This window comes from Mustelus asterias, unplaced genomic scaffold (assembly GCF_964213995.1).
Source record: "Mustelus asterias unplaced genomic scaffold, sMusAst1.hap1.1 HAP1_SCAFFOLD_2587, whole genome shotgun sequence".
NCBI lineage: Eukaryota > Metazoa > Chordata > Chondrichthyes > Carcharhiniformes > Triakidae > Mustelus > Mustelus asterias.
In genome coordinates this window covers 1-23,548 of record NW_027592532.1, presented here as the reverse complement: position 1 = coordinate 23,548, position 23,548 = coordinate 1, and the positions used below count along the sequence as shown (strand labels likewise).

General features: G+C 56.6%; 2 protein-coding genes across 2 annotated transcripts; one reads left to right on the top strand and one right to left on the bottom strand.

Moving 5' to 3' along the window:
• Positions 1-3,313: 3,313 nt before the first annotated feature.
• rpl18 (ribosomal protein L18) lies at positions 3,314-12,997 on the top strand. Its single transcript, XM_078207674.1, has 7 exons — positions 3,314-3,385; positions 3,613-3,699; positions 6,427-6,534; positions 7,870-7,968; positions 9,117-9,240; positions 12,693-12,762; positions 12,870-12,997. The coding sequence occupies exons 1-7, from the start codon at positions 3,383-3,385 to the stop codon at positions 12,943-12,945; spliced, it is 567 nt and encodes a 188-aa protein (XP_078063800.1). The 5' UTR covers positions 3,314-3,382; the 3' UTR covers positions 12,946-12,997.
• A 4,416-nt stretch (positions 12,998-17,413) lies between these two features.
• LOC144489831 (uncharacterized) lies at positions 17,414-19,630 on the bottom strand. Its single transcript, XM_078207676.1, has 2 exons — positions 19,041-19,630; positions 17,414-18,010 (listed from the first exon to the last, which is right to left on the bottom strand). Exons 1-2 carry the CDS (start codon positions 19,548-19,550, stop codon positions 17,414-17,416), a joined length of 1,107 nt encoding a protein of 368 aa, XP_078063802.1. The 5' UTR covers positions 19,551-19,630.
• Between the last annotated feature and the right edge of the window lie 3,918 nt (positions 19,631-23,548).

Genomic DNA, 23,548 nt, shown 5'->3' with positions numbered 1-23,548 from the left:
GGAACGAACCGAGACGAGAAGGACCGTTTGAAGTCACCAAAGTGTCTCCCACGGCGTTGCAAGTAGAAGGCAGTACACTGTGGTATCACTTGAACCATTGTACCAGAACAGTACCAGGGGTAGGGGAGAGAAGGGAAATTGAAGAAGTACACAGAGTGGACAGAAGTGATAGCGAGGAAGAAATAGAAATACACGGGGAGAATCGTGGGGAGGAGGAACAGAGCCAAGGAAGAACAAAAAGAATAGAGGATGATGAAAGTAGTTCTGTACATGAGCTGGCTGATGATACAAATGCCCAGCCTGAGCCTATTAGTCAAGGTGCCGAGGGAGGTGAGGACAGGGAAGGGGCCCCATTCCCCACCTGGGAGTTGGAAACTATTTCCCTTAGGGACTTCCGTGACCCATAGAAAAGGAGAATGGGATACAGAAGACATAAGGGTGCAGAATCAGGAAGATAGAGTATTAAGACAAACAAGACGTGAACGATTAGTGAGCACAAATACTATTTGGGAAAAAGCGCAGAAAAACAAATGGTGGAAATGGGCTGAGTATACAGGTCAGAGAAACAGTGATGGGAAAGAGTGTGTAGTATGTGCATCAGAGAAACCTAACACCCAAGTAACTGATATACCATGGGGATCAGGAGACTGTAGAACCAGGCAACAAAGCTGGAGAAAGGAAAATTGCCGTCCATATACCACATATATAAGGTATCATATGATAGGGAATCGGAACTACTCGTATGAGAATATAGACTGTTCCGGATCCGCATGTGATAACCTTTGTAAAGGTGAGCCGCCGTTGTGTCAATACCACTGCATCCTGTTTGCTGGGGTAAAAAAGGGCATCTACAACTTGACCCACAGATGTCCAAAGTGGCCAAAAACGGCAGTGGACGCGGTCCCAAAGGAATGGAGTGTAGAGCCCAACTTACAAATCCAAGATTGCTATTGGAAGGAAAGTAGCACAGGAAGTAGTGTGGGAAATTACACAGGAGAGTGTGAAAGGATTTGGAATACAACCGACATCCGTAGGCTGATCATGCCAATCAAAGGGGGAACGCCACCCCCTCCTTATGTGTTAGACTATCAAGAAAATCAACTGGCCGATCTCTGGTGGCTTTGTGGCCCGGAGAAAGGGCTATTGGCAAAACTACCACAGAATTGGAAGGGACTATGTGCCCGAGTTATGCTTGCCCAGAGCACTGTGATACTACCGGTGGAAAAAGAAATTAAGTCACAAAGAATTAAGAGGGCATATACCCCTGACCCTACGATAAAATTGGACGCAATCGGACAGCCCCGCGGCATCCCGAATGAGTTCAAAGCTAGGAACGAAATAGCTGCAGGGTTTGAATCCCTCTTTGTTTGGATCACACCCAGCAAGAATACTGAGTGGATCAATTACATCTATTATAATCAGCAGAGGTTTATTAATTATACGAATGATGCCCTGGAGGCCTTAGGAGAGCAGTTGGATGCGACTAGCAAAATGGCGTGGCAAAATCGACAGGCGTTAGATTGGCTCCTGGCAGAGAAAGGAGGGGTGTGTGTTATGTTTGGGGATCAGTGCTGCACATTTATCCCTAATAACACTAATCCAGAAGGGTCATTTACACAAGCCATGAATAAGTTAAAAAATCTTCAGAAAGAAGTGAAAGAAAATGCTGGGTTTGGGCATGAGGTATGGAGTTGGCTGGACAGAATATTAGGAAGATGGGGGGCGTGGTTTGCCAAAGCTGGAGCTGTAGCAATAGCAACAATAATCATTCTGGGATTGATATTTTGTTGTTTTTTACCCGCCCTGAGATCCTTCCTTACCAGAGTGGCAGCGCGGCAGATGGTGACGCGGGTGATAAGCAGCTCACGCTCGAGAGAAAAAACAGAGGAATGGGAAAATCTTGAGCCGCCCCCGCTGAGTGGATTCACAATGACCTTGGTCGAAGTTGAAACTCGTCACTCTGTAAAATAACTACAATAGTGGAAGATCACCTTGTGGAAACAACAGCACCTTGCTGAAGTCCGCACGAAACCAGGAGAACTTAGTCTGTACACAGGAATCAGTCTTTTTCCCTTCCCTAGACAAGAGTGGGAAGGTTTTTGGCTGATGACTGTCAGGGGCAGGCAATCTGGAGGAGCAACCCAAAAATCAGAACCGGGATAGACAAATTATGATAAAGTTAGAATAGGGACACTGATCCCTGACCAAAATATTCGGCTCCTCCACATCGCCTGCAAAGAGTGATTAAAATAAAATACAAATGGGATTGAGCGAGGGGATTATTTGAGCTTGGTAATTGGGATGAGGCTAGGGAATAGCCTCAAAGGGGGGACTTGTAAGGGAAATTGTACTGGATATTGTATGAGTTTAGTATGGAATTCAGATTCATAGGTTTTAGTGAAATGATATAGCAGATTTAGGTGAGTAGTGAGATGGGTATATAACCTAAAATAACTTCGTGTGACCTAATATAATCAAGTGTAGTCGATATGATCAAAGTGGAGAAACTAGAGAAGTAATATAGCAATCACTAATTAAGGAAAGCAGACAATAGTCACTTAAGAAAACAAGGAAGACTGCTCGGTGGTTCAACTTAATAGTGGACTATAAACCAGCAGAGAGAATGTCTTTTCTGCTAAACACATTAGTGGACCATAAATCAGCAGGGGGATGTCTTTTCTTCTAAACACATTCGCCTTAGCTTACAAAACCACGATTATTATACAAACAGAAAAGTTCAGATAAGAGCAAGAGTTATAACCACCATGGTTTAAGAAACGAAGAGATATAACAGGGAACGACCAAATGTAAAGAAAACAGATAAAGGGTCAACTAAAATTAATGGTGGCCAAAGAAAGATAGGGCTGTAGGGTAAGATAACAACCAAGGACAGGCTGTAAAAGGGAGAGGAGGATCTTGAAATATGAGGCTGAAATGTACATAAAAGACTGTAAGCCCAAGGGCTCTTTGGAGTGTTCCGGACGTTCCCGACTTTATCTCTTGTGCTGAGAAATAAAGTCTATTGCTTGGAAGATCGCTGCTCAGACTCTCTGTTTTAATTGATGTGAATAAATTGTCGTCCTGGGGAACCACGACACGCGCAAGAAACAATACTTTTCACTGTATATTAATACATGTGACAATAATAAATCAAATTATTGGATTGAAGTCAACAGCAGGGTGGGAAATTTGGGGGCTGTAGTGTGCAGCCTCTGCCTCTGGGGGTTGCTCCGGCAGGAGATGGGAGTTGGGAAGCTCTAGTCGCCTCCTGTTCACCTCGCACCCTCCTTGGCGGTGAGCCGGCCCGTTCTCGCGAGATGTCCCTCGGAATACCCAGAAGGCCGCGCGGCACCGCCTCCTCTTCTCGCTCAGCGACGCCAAGATGGTAGGTTGTACCGGGGCGGGCGGGCAATCCGATAACATCCGCCCGTCTCGGAGCCTCGGATCGCCCCGGGAACGCCGGCATGGGGTCGGGGGCCGCCCGGGCGAGGCGGATGGCGCTATATTGGCTGGCGCGGGTTTATGCCCCCTTTCCGAGCCGATGACTAACCTCTCGCCATCTTTCCTCTCTCCCCCTCCGCTGGATCGCAATCCGCCGCCATCGGCGCCCAGGGAATCGACATCCGTCACAACAAGGACCGCAAAGTGCGCAGGAAGGAGCCGAAGAGCCAGGACATCTATTTGCGGCTGCTGGTCAAGGTGAGGAGGGTGTATTTCGGGGCGATGAAGTCCTGCCCCCCCCCCCCGCAGCCCGGTTCCTCCATCTTACCCGCTGACAGCCGCGTCCTCAGGGCTTCCGCGGGGTCCTAACGCCCGCCCCGTTCCAACCAGCAGCTGTTCAGCACCTGGATAGCTGCCAGTGACAGCCCTGGAGGGGCTTTGGGGAAGGAGGGGGAGGGGGGGGGTGGTCTCTCCCCTTGTCCCCCCCCCCCCCCCCGTGTGACCCCGTCTCCCACCCCCCCCCCCACTGGGTGAGCGACCTCGGACCACCCCCGAGGGAGATAGGAGCAGAATCTGGCCATTCGGCCCATCCTGGCCGCTGGGCTCGGGGACGGGGACGGCTGCGGAGGGAGTCGGGGAGGAGGGGGGGGGGTGACCGCCGCTGGTCCCTGGACAGAGGGACGGCCGGTTTCCCCCGGGCTCGGGGCACAGCAATCCCGGCTGACTGTCCCCGGCCGCCCCCGTGCTGAGCACCGGCGGAGCTCGGGGTCCGGAGATCCCGGGGGGCAGCTGGACAGGGAGATACGGTGGTTACGGCGCATTGGCACCTTTCGCCTTTATTAACCGAGGCACAGAATATAAGAACAGGGAGATTATAGAAACCCTACAGTGCAGAAAGAGGCCATTCGGCCCATCGAGTCTGCACCGAACACAATCCCACCCAGGCCCTACCCCCGTATATTTACCCTCGCTAGTCCCCTGACACTGAGGGGCTTAGCCATGGTTAAGATGGAGCTGTATAAAACCCTGGTCAGGCCACAGCTGGAGTACTGTGTGCAGTTCTGGTCGCCACATTATAGGAAAGATGTGATTGCACTGGAGTGAGTGCAGAGGAAACCTGACAGGGTTTCTGTGAACCCATTCGGCCCATCGAGTCTGCATCGATAACAATCCCACCCAGGCCCTATCCCTGTAACCCCCACATATTTACCCCGCTAATCCATTTAACCTACGCATCCCGGGACACTAAGGGGCAATTTAGCACGGCCAGTCCACCTAACCCGCACATCTTTGGAGTGTGGGAGGAAACCCACGCAGACACAGGGAGAATGTGCAGACTCCACACAGACAGTGACCCCAAACCGGGAATCGAACCCTGGAAAAAAAAGAGTTTGTTTATTTGGTTTGACCTAAAAAGAGGGCACAGCGTTAACCACTGTGCCACAAGAGATGTCTATACTCTAGGATTTGAGCTCCATAACCCAGGCCGACACTCCCCCCGGTGCCAGTACTGAGGGAGTGCCGTACTGTCAGAGGGTCAGTACTGAGGGAGTGCTGCACTGTCAGAGGGTCAGTACTGAGGGAGTGCCGCACTGTCAGAGGGTCAGTACTGAGGGAGTGCCGCACTGTCAGAGGGTCAGTACTGAGGGAGTGCCGCACTGTCAGAGGGTCAGTACTGAGGGAGTGCCGCACTGTCAGAGGGTCAGTACTGAGGGAGTGCCGCACTGTCAGAGGGTCAGTACTGAGGGAGTACCGCACTGTCAGAGGGTCAGTACTGAGGGAGTGCCGCACTGTCAGAGGGTCAGTACTGAGGGAGTGCCGCACTGTCAGAGGGTCAGTGCTGAGGGAGTGCCGCACTGTCAGAGGGTCAGTACTGAGGGACTGCCGCACTGTCGGAGGGTCAGTGCTGAGGGAGTGCCGCACTGTCAGAGGGTCAGTACTGAGGGAGTGCTGCACTGTCAGAGGGTCAGTGCTGAGGGAGTGCCGCACTGTCGGAGGGTCAGTGCTGAGGGAGTGCCGCACTGTCGGAGGTACATATATATACTACCAGGGTTACCTTCCACTACCGCCTCCTCGCCTGTCGCCTGGATACACCTTGGCGGGCCTTGTTGCCGCTGGGCGGTGGAGGGCCCCGGTGGAGGTCCCTCTACGGAGGGATCTCCCCCAATGACCTTGGGGACCTGGGGTGGAGGGTGATGCATGCAGCAGTGCCGCACAACCGTAGATTCTTTAGGTTCACGGGCTCCGAAGACTGCCCTTTCTGCGGCCTTGTGGAGTCCGTGGACCATGTCTATGTTTTGTGTCTTAGGCTGCACTCCCTTTGTTTTCCTGAAACACCTTTTACTGATGTTTTGTTTGCACTTCAGTCCCACGCTCCTGATCTACGGACACCCGGTGCGGAGAGGGGAGGGTCGGGATGCCGACCTCCTCGTGAACCTGCTCCTGGGCCTGGCGAGACGCACCATTTACCGGTCCAGGCAGCGGGCGATCGACGGGGCCGTCCATCCTGACTGTCTTCCCCTCTACCGCGGCTACATTCGCGGCCAGGTGTCCCTGGAGAGGGAGCATGCGGTGTCCACGGGCGCGGTTGATGCCTTCCACGCCCGCTGGGCACCGCAGGGGCTGGGGTGTATTATCGACCCCGATAATCACCTTTTGATTTAATGTTTTAAGTTTCCTTTGTGCTTAGATTTTGGTTCGGGCTGTTCCCCCTCCTTTTGGGGAGCTGCCCCTTTCACTTTGTCCCTGAGTTAATTTGAGTTAGTTTATTTGTTTGGTAAACAAAAGAGATACCAGGGTTTGAGCTCCATAATCCAGGCCAAGTTGACTGAAGATGTTTTACGTGGCTGTTGTCATAATTGTGGGATCGCCCTGTGCAAGGACAGTCTGCTGTTGAGCTGTGGGGGGGTGCTCGGGTTGGGGTGTTTTCCTGAGGGGATTTACTGACATTCTGTGTATTTTGAACTCCTCTCTCCGCCCGTGCAGTTGTACAGGTTCCTGGCCAGGCGATCAAATGCTCCCTTCAACAAAGTCGTCCTGAGGCGTCTGTTTATGAGTCGCACCAACCGGCCTCCACTGTCCCTGGCCCGCCTGGTGAGTGCCGAGAATTAATTACCCCTCACGGAGATGGTGGGTGAGCCGCCATCTTCAACCCTTTTCTTCAACACAGTGCTGTTAGGGAGGGAGTTCCAGGATTGTTATTGGACATCAGTCAGTCCGTGTGGTGTAGGTACACCCACAGTGCTGTTAGGGAGGGAGTTCCAGGATTGTTATTGGACATCAGTCAGTCCGTGTGGTGTAGGTACACCCACAGTGCTGTTAGGGAGGGAGTTCCAGGATTGTTATTGGGCATCAGTCAGTCCGTGTGGTGTAGGTACACCCACAGTGCTGTTAGGGAGGGAGTTCCAGGATTGTTATTGGACATCAGTCAGTCCGTGTGGTGTAGGTACACCCACAGTGCTGTTAGGGAGGGAGTTCCAGGATTTTGACCCCAGCGACAGTGAAGGAACGGCCGATATATTTCCAAGTCAGGATGGTGTGTGTGGGGCTCGGAGGGGGGGCTTGCAGGTGGTGGTGTTCCCCATGTGTCTGCTGCCCTTGTCCTTCTCGGTGGTAGAGGTGGCGGGTTTGGAAGGTGCTGTTGAAGGAGCCTTGGTGAGTCGCTGCAGTGCATCTTGTAGATGGTACACACGGCTGCCTCTGTGCGTCGGTGGTGGAGGGAGTGAGTGTTGAAGGTGGGGGTTAGTGTGTCGATCGAGCGGGGGCTGCTTTGTCCTGGATGGTGTCGATCTTCTCGAGGACTCTTGGACTTGAGAACTCCATAATCCAGACCCACACTCCCCCCGGTGCCAGTACTGAGGGAGTGTCGCACTGTCAGAGGGTCAGTGCTGAGGGAGTGCCGCACTGTCAGAGGGTCAGTACTGAGGGAGTGTCGCACTGTCAGAGGGTCAGCGCTGAGGGAGTGCCGCACTGTCAGAGGGTCAGTACTGAGGGAGTGCCGCACTGTCAGAGGGTCAGTACTGAGGGAGTGCCGCACTGTCAGAGGGTCAGTACTGAGGGAGTGCCGCACTGTCAGAGGGTCAGTGCTGAGGGAGTGCTGCACTGTCAGAGGGTCAGTACTGAGGGAGTGCCGCACTGTCAGAGGGTCAGTACTGAGGGAGTGCCGCACTGTCAGAGGGTCAGTACTGAGGGAGTGCCGCACTGTCAGAGGGTCAGTACTGAGGGAGTGCCGCACTGTCGGGGGTAGATGTATACACTCTGGGATTTGTGTGAGATCTTGCTGTGTGTGTTTTGTGCTGCTGTGTCTCCCACATCACGGTCGCTGGCCCTCAGCGGGCTGCAGGGTGGTCCGTGCCATGGGGCAGCGCGCCAGTTACCAGAATGTGAGCTCACTTATCTTTCCCTCGTACCCCTGCCTTCCTGCTGAAGATACGCAAGATGAAAATGCCTGGGCGTGAAGGGAAGACTGCTGTGGTTGTGGGATCCATAACGGACGATGTTCGCACCTGGGAGATCCCCAAGCTCAAGGTGAGTGTGGGCCGGGGGTGGGGAGAGATGCGTAGATGCAATCTTGATCAGTGTGAGGTGATGCACTTTGGAAGCAGTAACAAGACGAGGGAGTATTTAATGAATGGCAGGACACTGGGAAGCTCAGAGGAACAGAGGTATCTTGGGCTATATATTCCTGAAGGCAACAGAGCCGGTGAATAGAATAGTTAAGAAGGTAAATGGGACACTTGCTTTTATCAGTCATGGTATAGAGTATATGAACAAGGAGGTAATGTTGGAGCTGTACAGAGTGTTGGTGAGGCCACAGCTGCAGTACTGTGCGCAGTACTGGTCACCTCACTATAGGGAGGATGTGATTGTACTAGAGGGGGTACAGAGGAGATTCACCAGGATGCTGCCTGGGACGAAGCATTAGAGCTGTAAGGAGATAGGCTGGGATTGTTTTCTCTGGAGCAGAGAGGGCTGAGGGGGGGGGGAGAGGCTGGGATTGTTTTCTCTGGAGCAGAGAGGGCTGAGGGGGGGGGGAGAGGCTGGGATTGTTTTCTCTGGAGCAGAGAAGGCTGAGGGGGGGGGAGAGAGGCTGGGATTGTTTTCTCTGGAGCAGAGAGGGCTGAGGGGGGGGAGAGAGGCTGGGATTGTTTTCTCTGGAGCAGAGAAGGCTGAGGGGGGACATGATTGAGGTGTATACGATTAGGAGGGGTATGGACCGGGTGAGCAGGGAGCTGCTGTTCCCCTGGGTTGAGGGGTCAGTCATGAGGGGGCAGAGTTTTCGGGTGAGAGGCAGGAGATTCAGAGGGGATTTGAGAATAAACCTTTTCACTCAGAGGGTGGTGGGGATCTGGAATGCGCTGCCTGGGAGGGTATTGGAGGCTGGAAACCTCACAACCTTTACAAAATATTTGGATAAGCTCTTGAAATATCAAAATATTTGAGGATACGGGACAAGTGCAGGAAAATGGGATCAGTGCGACTCTAGTGGTCGTCATTGTGGGTACAGACTCTGGGCCGAAGGGCCTTTTCTGCGCTGTCTGATGCTGTGGAGACATTGCATTCCCGAAGCCTGTCTTTGCAGCTCGCGGGAGGCAGGCAGCATCATCGCGAATGAACAGCCTCACCCTCTCAGCCAGCGTGATCTCTAACTGGACCAGCTTTCTCCCCCCTGCCAGGTCTGTGCTCTCCGGGTAACTGATGTCGCTCGACACCGCATCCTAAAGGCTGGAGGACAGATAATGACCTTTGACCAGTTAGCCCTGGCCTCACCTAAAGGTCAGGGAACAGTGCTGCTCTCAGGTAAGAGCCTCTCGCTGTCCCCCGTCAAACACTCCCAGCACGGGGTTAGCTACACAGTAAAGCTCCCTCTACACTGTCCCCCATCAAACACTCCCAGGACAGGTACAGCACGGGGTTAGATACAGAGTAAAGCTCCCTCTACACTGTCCCCATCAAACACTCCCAGGACAGGGACAGCATGGGGTTAGATACAGAGTGACGCTCCCTCTACACTGTCCCCATCAAACACTCCCAGGACAGGTACAGCACGGGGTTAGATACAGAGTAAAGCTCCCTCCACACTGTCCCCATCAAACACTCCCAGGACAGGGACAGCACGGGGTTAGATACAGAGTAAAGCTCCCTCTACACTGTCCCCCATCAAACACTCCCAGGACAGGTACAGCACGGGGTTAGATACAGAGTAAAGCTCCCTCTACACTGTCCCCCATCAAACACTCCCGGGACAGGTACAGCACTGTGTTAGATACAGAGTAACGCTCCCTCTACACTGTCCCCCATCAAACACTCCCAGGACAGGTACAGCACGGGGTTAGATACAGAGTAAAGCTCCCTCTACACTGTCCCCCATCAAACACTCCCGGGACAGGTACAGCACTGTGTTAGATACAGAGTAACGCTCCCTCTACACTGTCCCCATCAAACACTCCCAGGACAGGTACAGCACGGGGTTCGATACAGAGTAAAGCTCCCTCTACACTGTCCCCATCAAACACTCCCAGGACAGGGACAGCACGGGGTTAGATACAGAGTAAAGCTCCCTCTACACTGTCCCCATCAAACACTCCCAGGACAGGCACAGCACAGGGTTAGATACAGAGTAAAGCTCCCTCTACACTGTCCCCATCAAACACTCCCAGGGCAGGTACAGCACGGGGTAAGATACAGAGTAAAGGTCCCTCTACACTGTCCCCATCAAACACTCCCAGGACAGGCACAGCACAGGGTTAGATACAGAGTAAAGCTCCCTCTACACTGTCCCCATCAAACACTCCCAGGACAGGCACAGCACAGGGTTAGATACAGAGTAAAGCTCCCTCTACACTGTCCCCATCAAACACTCCCAGGGCAGGTACAGCACGGGGTAAGATACAGAGTAAAGGTCCCTCTACACTGTCCCCATCAAACACTCCCAGGACAGGCACAGCACAGGGTTAGATGCAGAGTAAAGCTCCCTCTACACTGTCCCCATCAAACACTCCCAGGGCAGGTACAGCACGGGGTAAGATACAGAGTAAAGCTCCCTCTGCACTGTCCCCATCAAACACTCCCAGGACAGGTACAGCACGGGGTTAGAACAAAGAACAGCACAGGAAACAGGCCCTTCGGCCCTCCAAGCCTGTGCCGCTCCTTGGTCCAACTAGACCAATCATTTGTATCCCTCCATTCCCAGGCTGCTCATGTGACTATCCAGGTAAGTCTTAAACGATGTCAGCGTGCCTGCCTCCACCACCCTACTTGGCAGCGCATTCCAGGCCCCCACCACCCTCTGTGTAAAAAACATCCCTCTAATATCTGAGTTATACTTCGCCCCTCTCACCTTGAGCCCGTGACCCCTCGTGAACGTCACTTCTGATCTGGGAAAAAGCTTCCCACTGTTCACCCTATCTATCCCCTTCATAATCTTGTACACCTCTATTAGATCTCCCCTCATTCTCTGTCTTTCCAGGGAGAACAACCCCAGCCTACCCAATCTCTCCTCATAGCTAAGACCCTCCATACCAGGCAACATCCTGGTAAACCTTCTCTGCACTCTCTAACACCTCCACGTCCTTCTGGTAGTGCGGCGACCAGAACTGGACGCAGTACTCCAAATGTGGCCTAACCAGCGTTCTATACAGCTGCATCATCAGACTCCAGCTTTTATACTCTATACCCCGTCCTAAAAAGGCAAGCATACCATATGCCTTCTTCACCACCTTCTCCACCTGTGTTGCCACCTTCAAGGATTTGTGGACTTGCACACCCAGGTCCCTCTGTTTCTATACTCCTGATGACTCTGCCATTTATTGTATAACTCCTCCCTCCATTATTTCTTCCAAAATGCATCACTTCGCATTTATCTGGATTAAACTCCATCTGCCACCTCTCCGCCCAATTTTCCAGCCTATTTATATCCTGCTGTATTGCCCGACAATGCTCTTCGCTATCCGCAAGTCCAGCCATCTTCGTGTCATCCGCAAACTTGCTGATTACACCAGTTACACCTTCTTCCAAATCATTTATATATATCACAAATAGCAGAGGTCCCAGTACAGAGCCCTGCGGAACACCACTGGTCACAGACCTCCAGCCGGAAAAAGACCCTTCGACCGCTACCCTCTGTCTCCTATGGCCAAGCCAGTTCTCCACCCATCTAGCCACTTCTCCTTGTATCCCATGAGCCTTAACCTTCTTAACCAACCTGCCATGAGGGACTTTGTCAAATGCCTTACTGAAATCCATATAGACGACATCCACGGCCCTTCCTTCATCAACCGTTTATGTCATTTCCTCAAAAAACTCCACAAAATTTGTAAGGCACGACCTCCCTCTTACAAAACCATACTGTCTGTCACTAATGAGATTGTTCCGTTCTAAATGCATCTAAAAGGGTTAGATACAGAGTAAAGCTCCCTCTGCACTGTCCCCATCAAACACTCCCAGGACAGGTGCAGCACGGGGTTAGATACAGAGTAAAGCTCCCTCTGCACTGTCCCCATCAAACACTCCCAGGACAGGGACAGCACGGGGTTAGATACAGAGTAAAGCTCCCTCTACACTGTCCCCATCAAACACTCCCAGGACAGGTACAGCACGGGGTTAGATACAGAGTAAAGCCCCCTCTACACTGTCCCCATCAAACATTCCCAGGACAGGTACAGCACGGTGTTAGATACAGAGTAAAGCTCCCTCTACACTGTCCCCATCAAACATTCCCAGGACAGGTACAGCACAGGGTTAGATACAGAGTAAAGCTCCCTCTACACTGTCCCCCATCAAACACTCCCAGGACAGGTACAGCACGGGGTTAGATACAGAGTAAAGCTCCCTCTACACTGTCCCCATCAAACACTCCCAGGACAGGTACAGCACGGGGTTAGATACAGAGTAAAGCTCCCTCTACACTGTCCCCATCAAACACTCCCAGGACAGGGACAGCACGGGGTTAGATACAGAGTAAAACTCCCTCTACACTGTCCCCATCAAACACTCCCAGGACAGGTACAGCACGGGGTTAGATACAGAGTAAAGCTCCCTCTACACTGTCCCCATCAAACACTCCCAGGACAGGTACAGCACGGGGTTAGATACAGAGTAAAGCTCCCTCTACACTGTCCCCATCAAACACTCCCAGGACAGGTACAGCACGGGGTTAGATACAGAGTAAAGCTCCCTCTACACTGTCCCCATCAAACACTCTCAGCACGGGGTTAGATTCCATGTTGTAAATCTCTGGGTCTCTTTTGCAGGACCTCGTAAGGGTCGGCGGGTTTACAGACATTTTGGACCCGCTCCCGGAACGCCACATAGCCACACCAAGTAAGTATATGGCCCATTGCACTCCCATCGCTGTTTGTTTTCTGTCCTGTTCTCCTCTCCTGTTGTGGGCACATTCTCAATCATGCCGTTCTCTCTGTCTCCCACAGGCCGTACATCCGCTCAAAGGGCCGCAAGTTCGAACGCGCCAGGGGTCGGAGGGCCAGTCGAGGTTACAAGAATTGAGCACGTTTTTCAAGTTCTGTTCCTGTATCAATAAATTGGAGTTTAAACAGTCTGTCTACCTGTATCTCAGTGCCTCCCTGCTTTGTTGGGTGATTGGTGTTTTATTTGGCAGCCCACAAGAACCGTGATAGCAATGGGACCCACACACACCAGTCTGGACAGGGATCAGGAGCAGGAACCCTGGCTGATTTCCCCTCTCTCTCTAACCCAGGGGTCACTGGACCGGGATCAGGAGCAGGAACCCTGGCTGATTTCCCCTCTCTCTCTAACCCAGGGGTCACTGGACCGGGATCAGGAGCAGGAACCCTGGCTGATTTCCCCTCTCTCTCTAACCCAGGGATCACTGGACAGGGATCAGGAGCAGGAACCCTGGCTGATTTCCCCTCTCTCTCTAACCCAGGGATCACTGGACAGGGATCAGGAGCAGGAACCCTGGCTGATTTCCCCTCTCTAACCCAGGGATCACTGGACAGGGATCAGGAGCAGGAACCCTGGCTGATTTCCCCTCTCTCTCTAACCCAGGGATCACTGGACAGGGATCAGGAGCAGGAACCCTGGCTGATTTCCCCTCTCTCTCTAACCCAGGGATCACTGGACAGGGATCAGGAGGAGGAACCCTGGCTGATTTCCCCTCTCTCTCTAACCCAGGGATCACTGGACAGTGATCAGGAGCAGGAACCCTGGCTGAGTTCCCCTCTCTCACCCAGGGATCACTGGGGAACAGACTCTGTGCGTTGATCCTATCTCTGCCCCTCGTGATTTGAATCAGCTCAATAATGTCACCCCTGATTCTCCTACATTCCAAGGAATAAAGTCTTCGCCAGGCCAACCGCCCCCTGGAACCCAGACCCACTGGTCCTGGCAGCATCCTGCTAAATCTTCACACTCTTTCCAGTTTATCAATGTCTTCCTTATAACAGGGTGGCCAAAACTACACAATACTCCAAGTGCAGCCTCACCAACGACTTATACAGCTGTACACAATGTCCCAACTCCTGTACTCAATGTCCCAACTCCTGTACTCAATGTCCCAACTCCTGTACTCAATGTCCCAACTCCTGTACTCAATGTCCCAACTCCTGTACTCAATATCCTGACTGATGAAGGCCAGTGTGCGAAACACCTTCTTCATCACCCTGTCTACCTGTGACGCTGCTTTCAATGAACTATGTACTGGCACTCCTAGGTCCCTCTGTTCCTCAACGCTCCCCAGGGCCCGACCACTCACTGTGTAAATCCTACCCTGGTTTGACTTTCCACAATGCAACACCTCACACTGATCTGCACTGAAATCCATTGGCCAATCCTCGGCCCCCTTCCCTAACTATCAACATCAGCCTATAATTTTTGATATCGTTGAGAGTGAAGGTTACCTCCTAATGTAGTATCATCCCCACACTTACTAACCATGCCTTGTACATTCACACCCATCAACAGCCATCGACCATCACACTCTGCTTCCTACCATCGAGCTAATTTTGAGTCCAATTAACTAAGTCTCCATGGATCCCATGCGCCCGAACCTTCCAGACTAGCCTGCCACGTGGGACCTTATCAAAGGTCTTGCTAAAGTCTATATACACAACATCCACTGCCCTATCCTCGTGGTCACCTCTTCGAGATACTCTTAAAAGATTTGTCAGACATGACTTCCCACGCACAAAGCCGTGCTGACCATCCCTAATCAGACCTTGACTATCCAAATGTTGGGAGATCCTGTCCCTCAGAATCCCCTCCAGTAACTTACCCACCAGCCTGTAACTCCCTGGATTGTGTTTGCCACGGATCATTCCCCAGCCCTCCAGAACTCTGCCAGTGGAAAGAGCAAATATCTCTGGAGGGGCCTCTGCAATATCTTCCCGAGCCTTCCACAAGAACCGAGGATGCACTTGACAAATATCTCCCTTCAACTTTCCCCCCTCTCACCTTGAACCTGTGCCCCCTTGTCATTGACACTTCAACCCTGAGGAAAAAGCCTCTGACTATCCACCCTGTCTCTGCCTCCATCACGTCTCCCCTCAGCCTCTGTCTTTCCAGTGAAAACAATCCTAGTTTATCCAACCTCTCCTCCAAGCCAACACCCTCGAGACCCGGCAGCATCCTGGTGCACCTCCTTTGTACTCCAAAGCCCCTCCATCCTGGTAATGTGGTGACCAGAACTGCATGCAATGCTCCAAATGCGGCCTAACCAGGGTTTTATATAGCTGCAACATGATTCCCCAACTCCTGTACTCAATGCCCCGGCTGATGAAGGCGAGCATGCTATATGCCTTATTCATCACCTGGGCCACCGGTGTTGCCTCTTTTAGGGAACTGTGGACCTGCACGCCCGGATCCCTCTGTTAATGTTCCTCAGGGGTCTGCCAGTTACAGTATAATACATATCTAAATTTGATCCTCCAAATTGCATCACCTCACATTTGTCCGGATTTAACTCCATCTGCCGTTTCTGTGTTTAAGTCTCCAATCTATCTATATCCTGTTGTATCCTCTGACAATCCTCGGCACTATCACCAACTCCACCAATCTTCATGTCATCCGCAAACTTACGAATTGGACCAGGAGCAGGAACCCTGGCTGATTTCCCCTCTCTCTCTCTAACCCAGGGATCACTGGACAGGGATCAGGATCAGGAACCCTGGCTGATTTCCCCTCTCTCTCTAACCCAGGGATCACTGGACAGGGATCAGGAGCAGGAACCCTGGCTGATTCCCCCTCTCTCTCTCTAACCCAGGGGTCACTGGACAGGGATCAGGAGCAGGAACCCTGGCTGATTTCCCCTCTCTCTAACCCAGGGATCACTGGACAGGGATCAGGAGCAGGAACCCTGGCTGATTTCCCCCCTCTCTCTCTCTCTAACCCAGGGATCACTGGACAGGGATCAGGAGCAGGAACCCTGGCTGATTTCCCCTCTCTCTCTCTCTAACCCAGGGATCACTGGACAGGGATCAGGAGCAGGAACCCTGGCTGATTTCCCCTCTCTCTCTAACCCAGGGATCACTGGACAGGGATCAGGAGCAGGAACCCTGGCTGATTTCCCCTCTCTCTCTAACCCAGGGATCACTGGACAGGGATCAGGAGCAGGAACCCTGGCTGATTTCCCCTCTCTCTCTAACCCAGGGATCACTGGACAGGGATCAGGAGCAGGAACCCTGGCTGATTTCCTCTCTCTCTCTAACCCAGGGATCACTGGACAGGGATCAGGAGCAGGAACCCTGCCTGATTTCCCCTCTCTCTCTCTAACCCAGGGATCACTGGACAGGGATCAGGAGCAGGAACCCTGGCTGATTTCCTCTCTCTCTCTAACCCAGGGATCACTGGACAGGGATCAGGAGCAGGAACCCTGGCTGATTTCCCCTCTCTCTCTCTAACCCAGGGATCACTGGACAGGGATCAGGAGCAGGAACCCTGGCTGATTTCCCCTCTCTCTCTCTAACCCAGGGATCACTGGACAGTGATCAGGAGCAGGAACCCTGGCTGATTTCCTCTCTCTCCCTAACCCAGGGATCACTGGACAGGGATCAGGAGCAGGATCCCTGGCTGATTTCCCCTCTCTCTCTCTAACCCAGGGATCACTGGACAGGGATCAGGAGCAGGAACCCTGGCTGATTCCCTCTCTCTCTCTAACCCAGGGATCACTGGACAGGGATCAGGAGCAGGAACCCTGGCTGATTTCCCCTCTCTCTCTCTCTCTAACCCAGGGATCACTGGACAGGGATCAGGAGCAGGAACCCTGGCTGATTTCCCCTCTCTCTCTAACCCAGGGATCACTGGACAGGGATCAGGAGCAGGAACCCTGGCTCTCTCTCTAACCCCCCTGCTGCAGCCACTGTGAGTGGGAGATTAATTGAATCGAGAGTCTGGACACTTGTGGAGAAATGTGGAAATCACGGTTCTTTAATGATCCAGAAAATTCCGAAGACAAACAAGTTTATTTTTGACGCTGGGAGTCTCTCGACGAGAGGGGCTCCCCTCCATCCTCCGGGAGCCCACCTCCTCATGATCTGTCCGTCTCTCTCAGCACCACTCGCACTCTCTGACACCTCCCCGCTCCCCCAGACCGGGAGGGGGAGCGAGGAGAGACTCCCGGTTGTCTTAACCCCACCGCACAGCTCTGGACACCCCACAACCCTCCCTCCCCCCAACCCCCTCCCATTCCAAAACCCCCACCCAAAGCCAGTTCAGGAAATAAGCCATATTTCTGCTGTGCCAAAACAGAGAAGGAAACTGCGTGATGATTCGGGGTGGCGGAGGAGGGGGGGGGGGGGGGGAGTGCCGGACCACTCCCCCCCCGTACCCAGGTAGTGAGCGCAGAGCCGGCACTGCGACTATGGGAGGCAGCACAGCTCCAGAAAGGCAGCCCCTCCCCTGGAGCTGTGTGTGCGGGACAGCCTGGCAGATAGAGGGTATCGGGGGAGGTGGGTCTCCCATCTCTCCCCCACCCCCCACCCAGGGGGCGGGCGGTTCCTCACCTCAGCCCCATGGGCTCGTGGAGGAGGCAGGCCAGGTAGGAGCAGATCGTCCAGGCCCGGTCGACCTGCGACTCCATGGTCCGAGGGTAGACGGACTTGAGGAAACGGAAGTTGAGGACTTTGTCCACGTGACTCCTGACGCTTAGCACCTGGCGGGTGAGCGCCCTCTGCTCTTCCGTCAGCGCCACCCCCCCGGTGAAGAAGGTGGGCAGCTTCAGGCCGGCGAGACCCCGCTCCCCTGCCGCTGGCGTCGCCTCGCCCCCACCGCCCTCCTCACCCTCCTCCTCCTCCTCCTCCTCCTCCTCTTCGTCCTCCTCCCGCCCCTCCTCCGCCGCTGTCCCCCCTTCCCCCAGCGCCGCCCCCGAGGCAAAGGTCAGAAACCCGCTGGGGGCGACCAGCGCGTAGCCCCGCCTGACGTAGTGGTTACGGTAGGGCTGGCGCCAGGCATCCGGTCCCGCCGTCCGCTCCCTCGCCTGGGCTTCGAAGAACAGGTCGGTGCAGTCAAGGAGGGTCAACGCCTCGCCCCCCCGGTGCTGGAGCCTCCGTTTGGGCTCGAAGGCCTGGACGTACTTGGGGCTGCATGTCACCGGGATCTGCGGGGAGGAGAGCATACCGTCACGGCACAGCAAGAGGGGGAGGGAGTCTGACCCGGTGACTGCTCGCCACCAGGAGGACGCGGAAGCTTTGGACAGAGAGTTCGCCAGGATGCTGCTGGGTCCCGAGGGTGTCGGCGATGAGGAGGCGTGAATATCCAAAGATGTGCGGGCTAGGTTGATTGGCCATTCTAAATTGCCCCTTAGTGTCCCGGGGTTGCACAGATTAGAGGGATTAGCGGGTAAACATATGGGGATAGGACCTGGGTGGGATTGTGGTCGGTGCAGACTCGATGGGCCGAATGGTCTCTTTCTGCACTGTAGGGATTCTATGATTAAACTAGGATTGTTTCCACTGGAAAGACAGAGGGGAGACCGGATAGGGGTCTACAAAACGATGAGGGGCACAGACAGGGCGGATAGTCAGAAGCCAAAAGAGAAAATGGAAAATCTCAGCAGGTCTGGGCAGCATCTTGCCGGGAGAGAAAAGAGCTGACGTTTCCAGTCCAGGCGACCCTTTGCCAGACCTGCTGAGATTTTCCAGCATTTTCTCTTCTGGTTTCGGATTCCAGCATCCGCAGTAACTCGCTTTTTATCCGGAGAGTCGGGGGCTTTTTTCCCCAGGGTGGGAAGGGGGAGGGGGAGGGCACAGGTTCAAGGTGAGAGGGGGAGGGCGTTTAAGGGAGATGTGCGGGGGAAGTTTTTCACACGGAGAGTGGTGGGTGCCTGGAACGCGGTGCCAGAGGAGGCGGTGGAAGCGGGAACATTAACAACATTTAAGAGGCACCTGGATGGGTCCAGGAATAGGGAGGGAATAGAGGGATACGGACTGGGTAAGGGCAGGAGGTATGTTTTTCCGTTTAGTTGGGGCATCATGGTTGGCACAGGCTTGGAGGGCCGAAGGGCCCTGTTCCTGCGCTGTTCCTTTCTTTGAACTTCGATTGTTGAGACGGAAAATCTGAATGGAGGGTTGAGAATGTTTTGACAGTGTAACACCACGAGGCCGGGGGAGTTGGCATCGGTCGCTCACCTGCATCAACCGGGCTTGGATGACTTCAGTCCAGTTGAGCCACACCCGGGAGACGGTGGTCTCGGAGATCTTGAAGCGGTAAGCCAGGTCCTGCAGCAGGAGGCCCAGACGGAGGCGACACATTACAAGGAGGAGTTGGTCGGCGTGGCTGAGCGTGCTGTGGGGTCCGGCGTCCAGCCGCCCGCGGGCAATGTTACCGCGGATCTTACCCGAGCACAGGCCAGGGTCCTGGGTGACAAAGTGGAGGAAGGCCTCGAACTTGGCGTGGCTGTCGAATCCGGTGTGGAAACGCACCCACTTGTTGCTGCTCTTCATGTTGTCAATGGAGAAAGCGGCCTCCTTGACCCGGCCCTCCTTCTCCTTCACCTGCTTGCTCAGGAAGAGCACAGTGCTCGAGGTGGAGTCCAGCTGCTCCTGCACCTTGCGCAGTTTACGCTCCAGTGTCTCACGCTCACACCGCAGTGAGGCATTCTGCATCTGTAACTCACTGATCTTAGAACCCAGCTCCATCGACAGGCTCCAGCGCTCACTCTCATATCGCTCCTGGGGACAGGGAGGGCCAGACGGGGAGAGGGAGGGCCAGAGACGGGTAGAGGGGGAGGGCCAGAGGTGGGGAGAGGGGGAGGGGTAGGGGCGGGGACAGGGAGGGCCAGACGGGGAGGGGGAGGGCCAGAGACGGGGAGAGGGAGGGCCAGAAAAGGGGAGGGGGAGAGAGAGGGTCAGAGACGGGGAGGGGGAGGGTCAGAGACGGGGAGGGGGAGGGTCAGAGACGGGGAGGGTCAGAGACGGGGAGGGGGAGGGTCAGAGACGGGGAGGGGGAGGGTCAGAGACGGGGAGAGGGAGGGCCAGAGACGGGGAGAGGGAGGGTCAGAGACGGGGGGAGGGAGGGTCAGAGACGGGGAGAGGGAGGGTCAGAGACGGGGGAGGGAGGGTCAGAGACGGGGAGAGGGAGGGTCAGAGACGGGGAGAGGGAGGGTCAGAGACGGGGTGAGGGAGGGGGACAGACGGGGAGAGGGAGGGTCAGAGACGGGGAGAGGGAGGGTCAGAGACGGGGAGAGAGGGAGGGTCAGAGACGGGGAGAGAGGGAGGGTCAGAGACGGGGAGAGAGGGAGGGTCAGAGACGGGGAGGGGGAGGGTCAGAGACGGGGAGGGGGAGAGACGGGGAGAGGGAGGGCCAGAGACGGGGAGGGGGAGGGTCGGAGATGGAGAGAGGGAGGGTCAGAGACGGGGAGGGGGAGAGACGGGGGGGGGAGGGGGAGAGACGGGGGGGGAGGGGGAGAGACGGGGGGGGAGGGGGAGAGACGGGGGGGAGGGGGAGAGACGGGGAGGGGGAGGGTCAGAGATGGGGAGAGGGTCAGAGACGGGGAGGGGGAGGGTCAGAGACGGGGAGGGGGAGGGTCAGAGACGGGGAGAGGGGGAGGGTCAGAGACGGGGAGAGGGAGGGCGAGAGACGGGGAGAGGGAGGGCGAGAGACGGGGAGGGGGAGGGTCAGAGACGGAGAGGGGGAGGGCCAGAGACGGGGAGAGGGAGGGCGAGAGACGGGGAGAGGGAGGGTCAGAGACAGGGAGAGGGAGGGCCAGAGACGGGAAGGGGAGGGGGAGAGAGAGGGTCAGAGACGGGGAGGGGGAGGGTCAGAGACGGGGAGGGTCAGAGACGGGGAGGGGGAGGGTCAGAGACGGGGAGGGGGTCAGAGACGGGGAGGGGGAGGGTCAGAGACGGGGAGGGGGAGGGTCAGAGACGGGGAGGGGGAGGGCCAGAGACGGGGAGGGTCAGAGACGGGGGGAGGGAGGGTCAGAGACGGGGAGAGGGAGGGTCAGAGACGGGGAGAGGGAGGGTCAGAGACGGGGAGAGGGAGGGTCAGAGACGGGGAGAGGGAGGGTCAGAGACGGGGAGAGGGAGGGTCAGAGACGGGGAGAGGGAGGGTCAGAGACGGGGAGAGGGTCAGAGACGGGGAGAGGGAGGGTCAGAGACGGGGAGAGGGAGGGCCAGAGACGGGGTGAGGGAGGGCCAGAGACGGGGAGAGGGAGGGCCAGAGACGGGGAGAGGGAGGGTCAGAGACGGGGAGAGGGAGGGTCAGAGACGGGGAGAGGGAGGGTCAGAGACGAGGAGAGGGAGGGTCAGAGACGGGGAGAGGGAGGGTCAGAGACGGGGAGAGGGAGGGTCAGAGACGGGGAGAGGGAGGGCCAGAGACGGGGAGAGGGAGGGCCAGAGACGGGGAGAGGGAGGGCCAGAGACGGGGAGAGGGTCAGAGACGGGGAGAGGGAGGGCCAGAGACGGGGAGAGGGAGGGTCAGAGACGGGGAGAGGGAGGGTCAGAGACGGGGAGAGGGAGGGTCAGAGACGGGGAGAGGGAGAGTCAGAGACGGGGAGAGGGAGGGTCAGAGACGGGGAGAGGGAGGGTCAGAGACGAGGAGAGGGAGGGTCAGAGACGGGGAGAGGGAGGGTCAGAGACGGGGAGAGGGAGGGCCAGAGACGGGGAGAGGGAGGGCCAGAGACGGGGAGAGGGTCAGAGACGGGGAGAGGGAGGGTCAGAGACGGGGAGAGGGAGGGTCAGAGACGGGGGGAGGGAGGGCCAGAGACGGGAAGGGGAGGGGGAGGGTCAGAGACGGGAAGGGGAGGGTCAGAGACGGGGAGGGTCAGAGACGGGGAGAGGGAGGGTCAGAGACGGGGAGAGGGAAGGGGAGAGACGGGGGGAGGGAGGGTCAGAGACGGGGAGAGGGTCAGAGACGGGGAGGGAGAGGGCCAGAGACGGGGGGAGGGAGGGTCAGGGACGGGGGGAGGGAGGGTCAGAGACGGGGAGAGGGAGGGGGAGAGACGGGGGGAGGGAGGGCCAGAGACGGGGGGAGGGAGGGTCAGAGACGGGGAGGGAGAGGGCCAGAGACGGGGGGAGGGAGGGCCAGAGACGGGGGGAGGGAGGGCCAGAGACGGGGGGAGGGAGGGTCAGAGACGGGGTGAGGGTCAGAGACGGGGAGGGGGAGGGTCAGAGACGGGGAGGGGGAGGGTCAGAGACGGGGAGGGGGAGGGTCAGAGACGGGGAGGGGGAGGGTCAGAGACGGGGAGAGGGAGGGGCAGAGAGAGGGTCAGAGACGGGGAGAGGGTCAGAGACGGGGAGGGGGAGGGTCAGAGACGGGGAGAGGGAGGGTCAGAGACGGGGAGGGGGAGGGTCAGAGACGGGGAGGGGGAGGGTCAGAGACGGGGAGGGGGAGGGTCAGAGACGGGGAGGGGGAGGGTCAGAGACGGGGAGGGGGAGGGTCAGAGACGGGGAGGGGGAGGGTCAGAGACGGGGAGGGGGAGGGTCAGAGACGGGGAGGGGGAGGGTCAGAGACAGGGAGGGGGAGGGTCAGAGACGGGGAGAGGGAGGGTCAGAGACGGGGAGGGAGAGGGCCAGAGAAGGGGAGAGGGTCAGAGACGGGGAGAGGGAGGGTCAGAGACGGGGAGGGAGAGGGCCAGAGAAGGGGAGAGGGTCAGAGACGGGGAGAGGGAGGGCCAGAGACGGGGGAGGGAGGGTCAGAGACGGGGAGAGGGAGGGGGAGAGACGGTGGGAGGGAGGGCCAGAGACGGGGGGAGGGAGGGGGAGAGACGGGGAGAGGGTCAGAGACGGGGGGAGGGAGGGTCAGAGACGGGGAGAGGGAGGGCCAGAGACGGGGAGAGGGAGGGCCAGAGTCGGGGGGAGGGAGGGTCAGAGACGGGGAGAGGGAGGGTCAGAGACGGGGAGAGGGAGGGCCAGAGACGGGGAGGGTCAGAGATGGGGAGAGGGAGGGTCGGAGACGGGGGGAGGGAGGGGGAGAGACAGGGGGAGGGAGGGGGAGAGAGAGGGTCAGAGACGGGGAGAGGGAGGGGGAGAGACGGGGAGAGGGGGAGGGCCAGAGGCGGGGAGGGGGAGGGGGAGAGAGAGGGTCAGAGACGGGGAGAGGGAGGGTCAGAGACGGGGAGAGGGTCAGAGACGGGGAGAGGGAGGGTCAGAGACAGGGAGAGGGAGGGTCAGAGACGGGGAGAGGGAGGGTCAGAGACGGGGAGGGGGAGGGTCAGAGACGGGGAGAGGGAGGGTCAGAGACGGGGAGAGGGAGGGTCAGAGACAGGGAGAGGGAGGGTCAGAGACGGGAAGAGGGTCAGAGACGGGGAGGGGGAGGGTCAGAGACGGGGAGAGGGAGGGTCAGAGACGGGGAGAGGGAGGGTCAGAGACGGGGAGAGGGAGGGTCAGAGACGGGGAGAGGGAGGGTCAGAGACGGGGAGAGGGAGGGTCAGAGACGGGGAGAGGGAGGGTCAGAGACGGGGAGAGGGAGGGTCAGAGACGGGGAGGGGGAGGGTCAGCGACGGGGAGAGGGAGGGGGAGCGACGTGGGGAGGGAGGGGGAGAGACGGGGGGAGGGAGGGGGAGAGACGGGGGGAGGGAGGGGGAGAGACGGGGGGAGGGAGGGGGAGAGACGGGGAGAGGGTCAGAGACGAGGAGAGGGAGGGTCAGAGATGGGGGGAGGGAGGGTCAGAGACGGGGAGGGGAGGGTCAGAGATG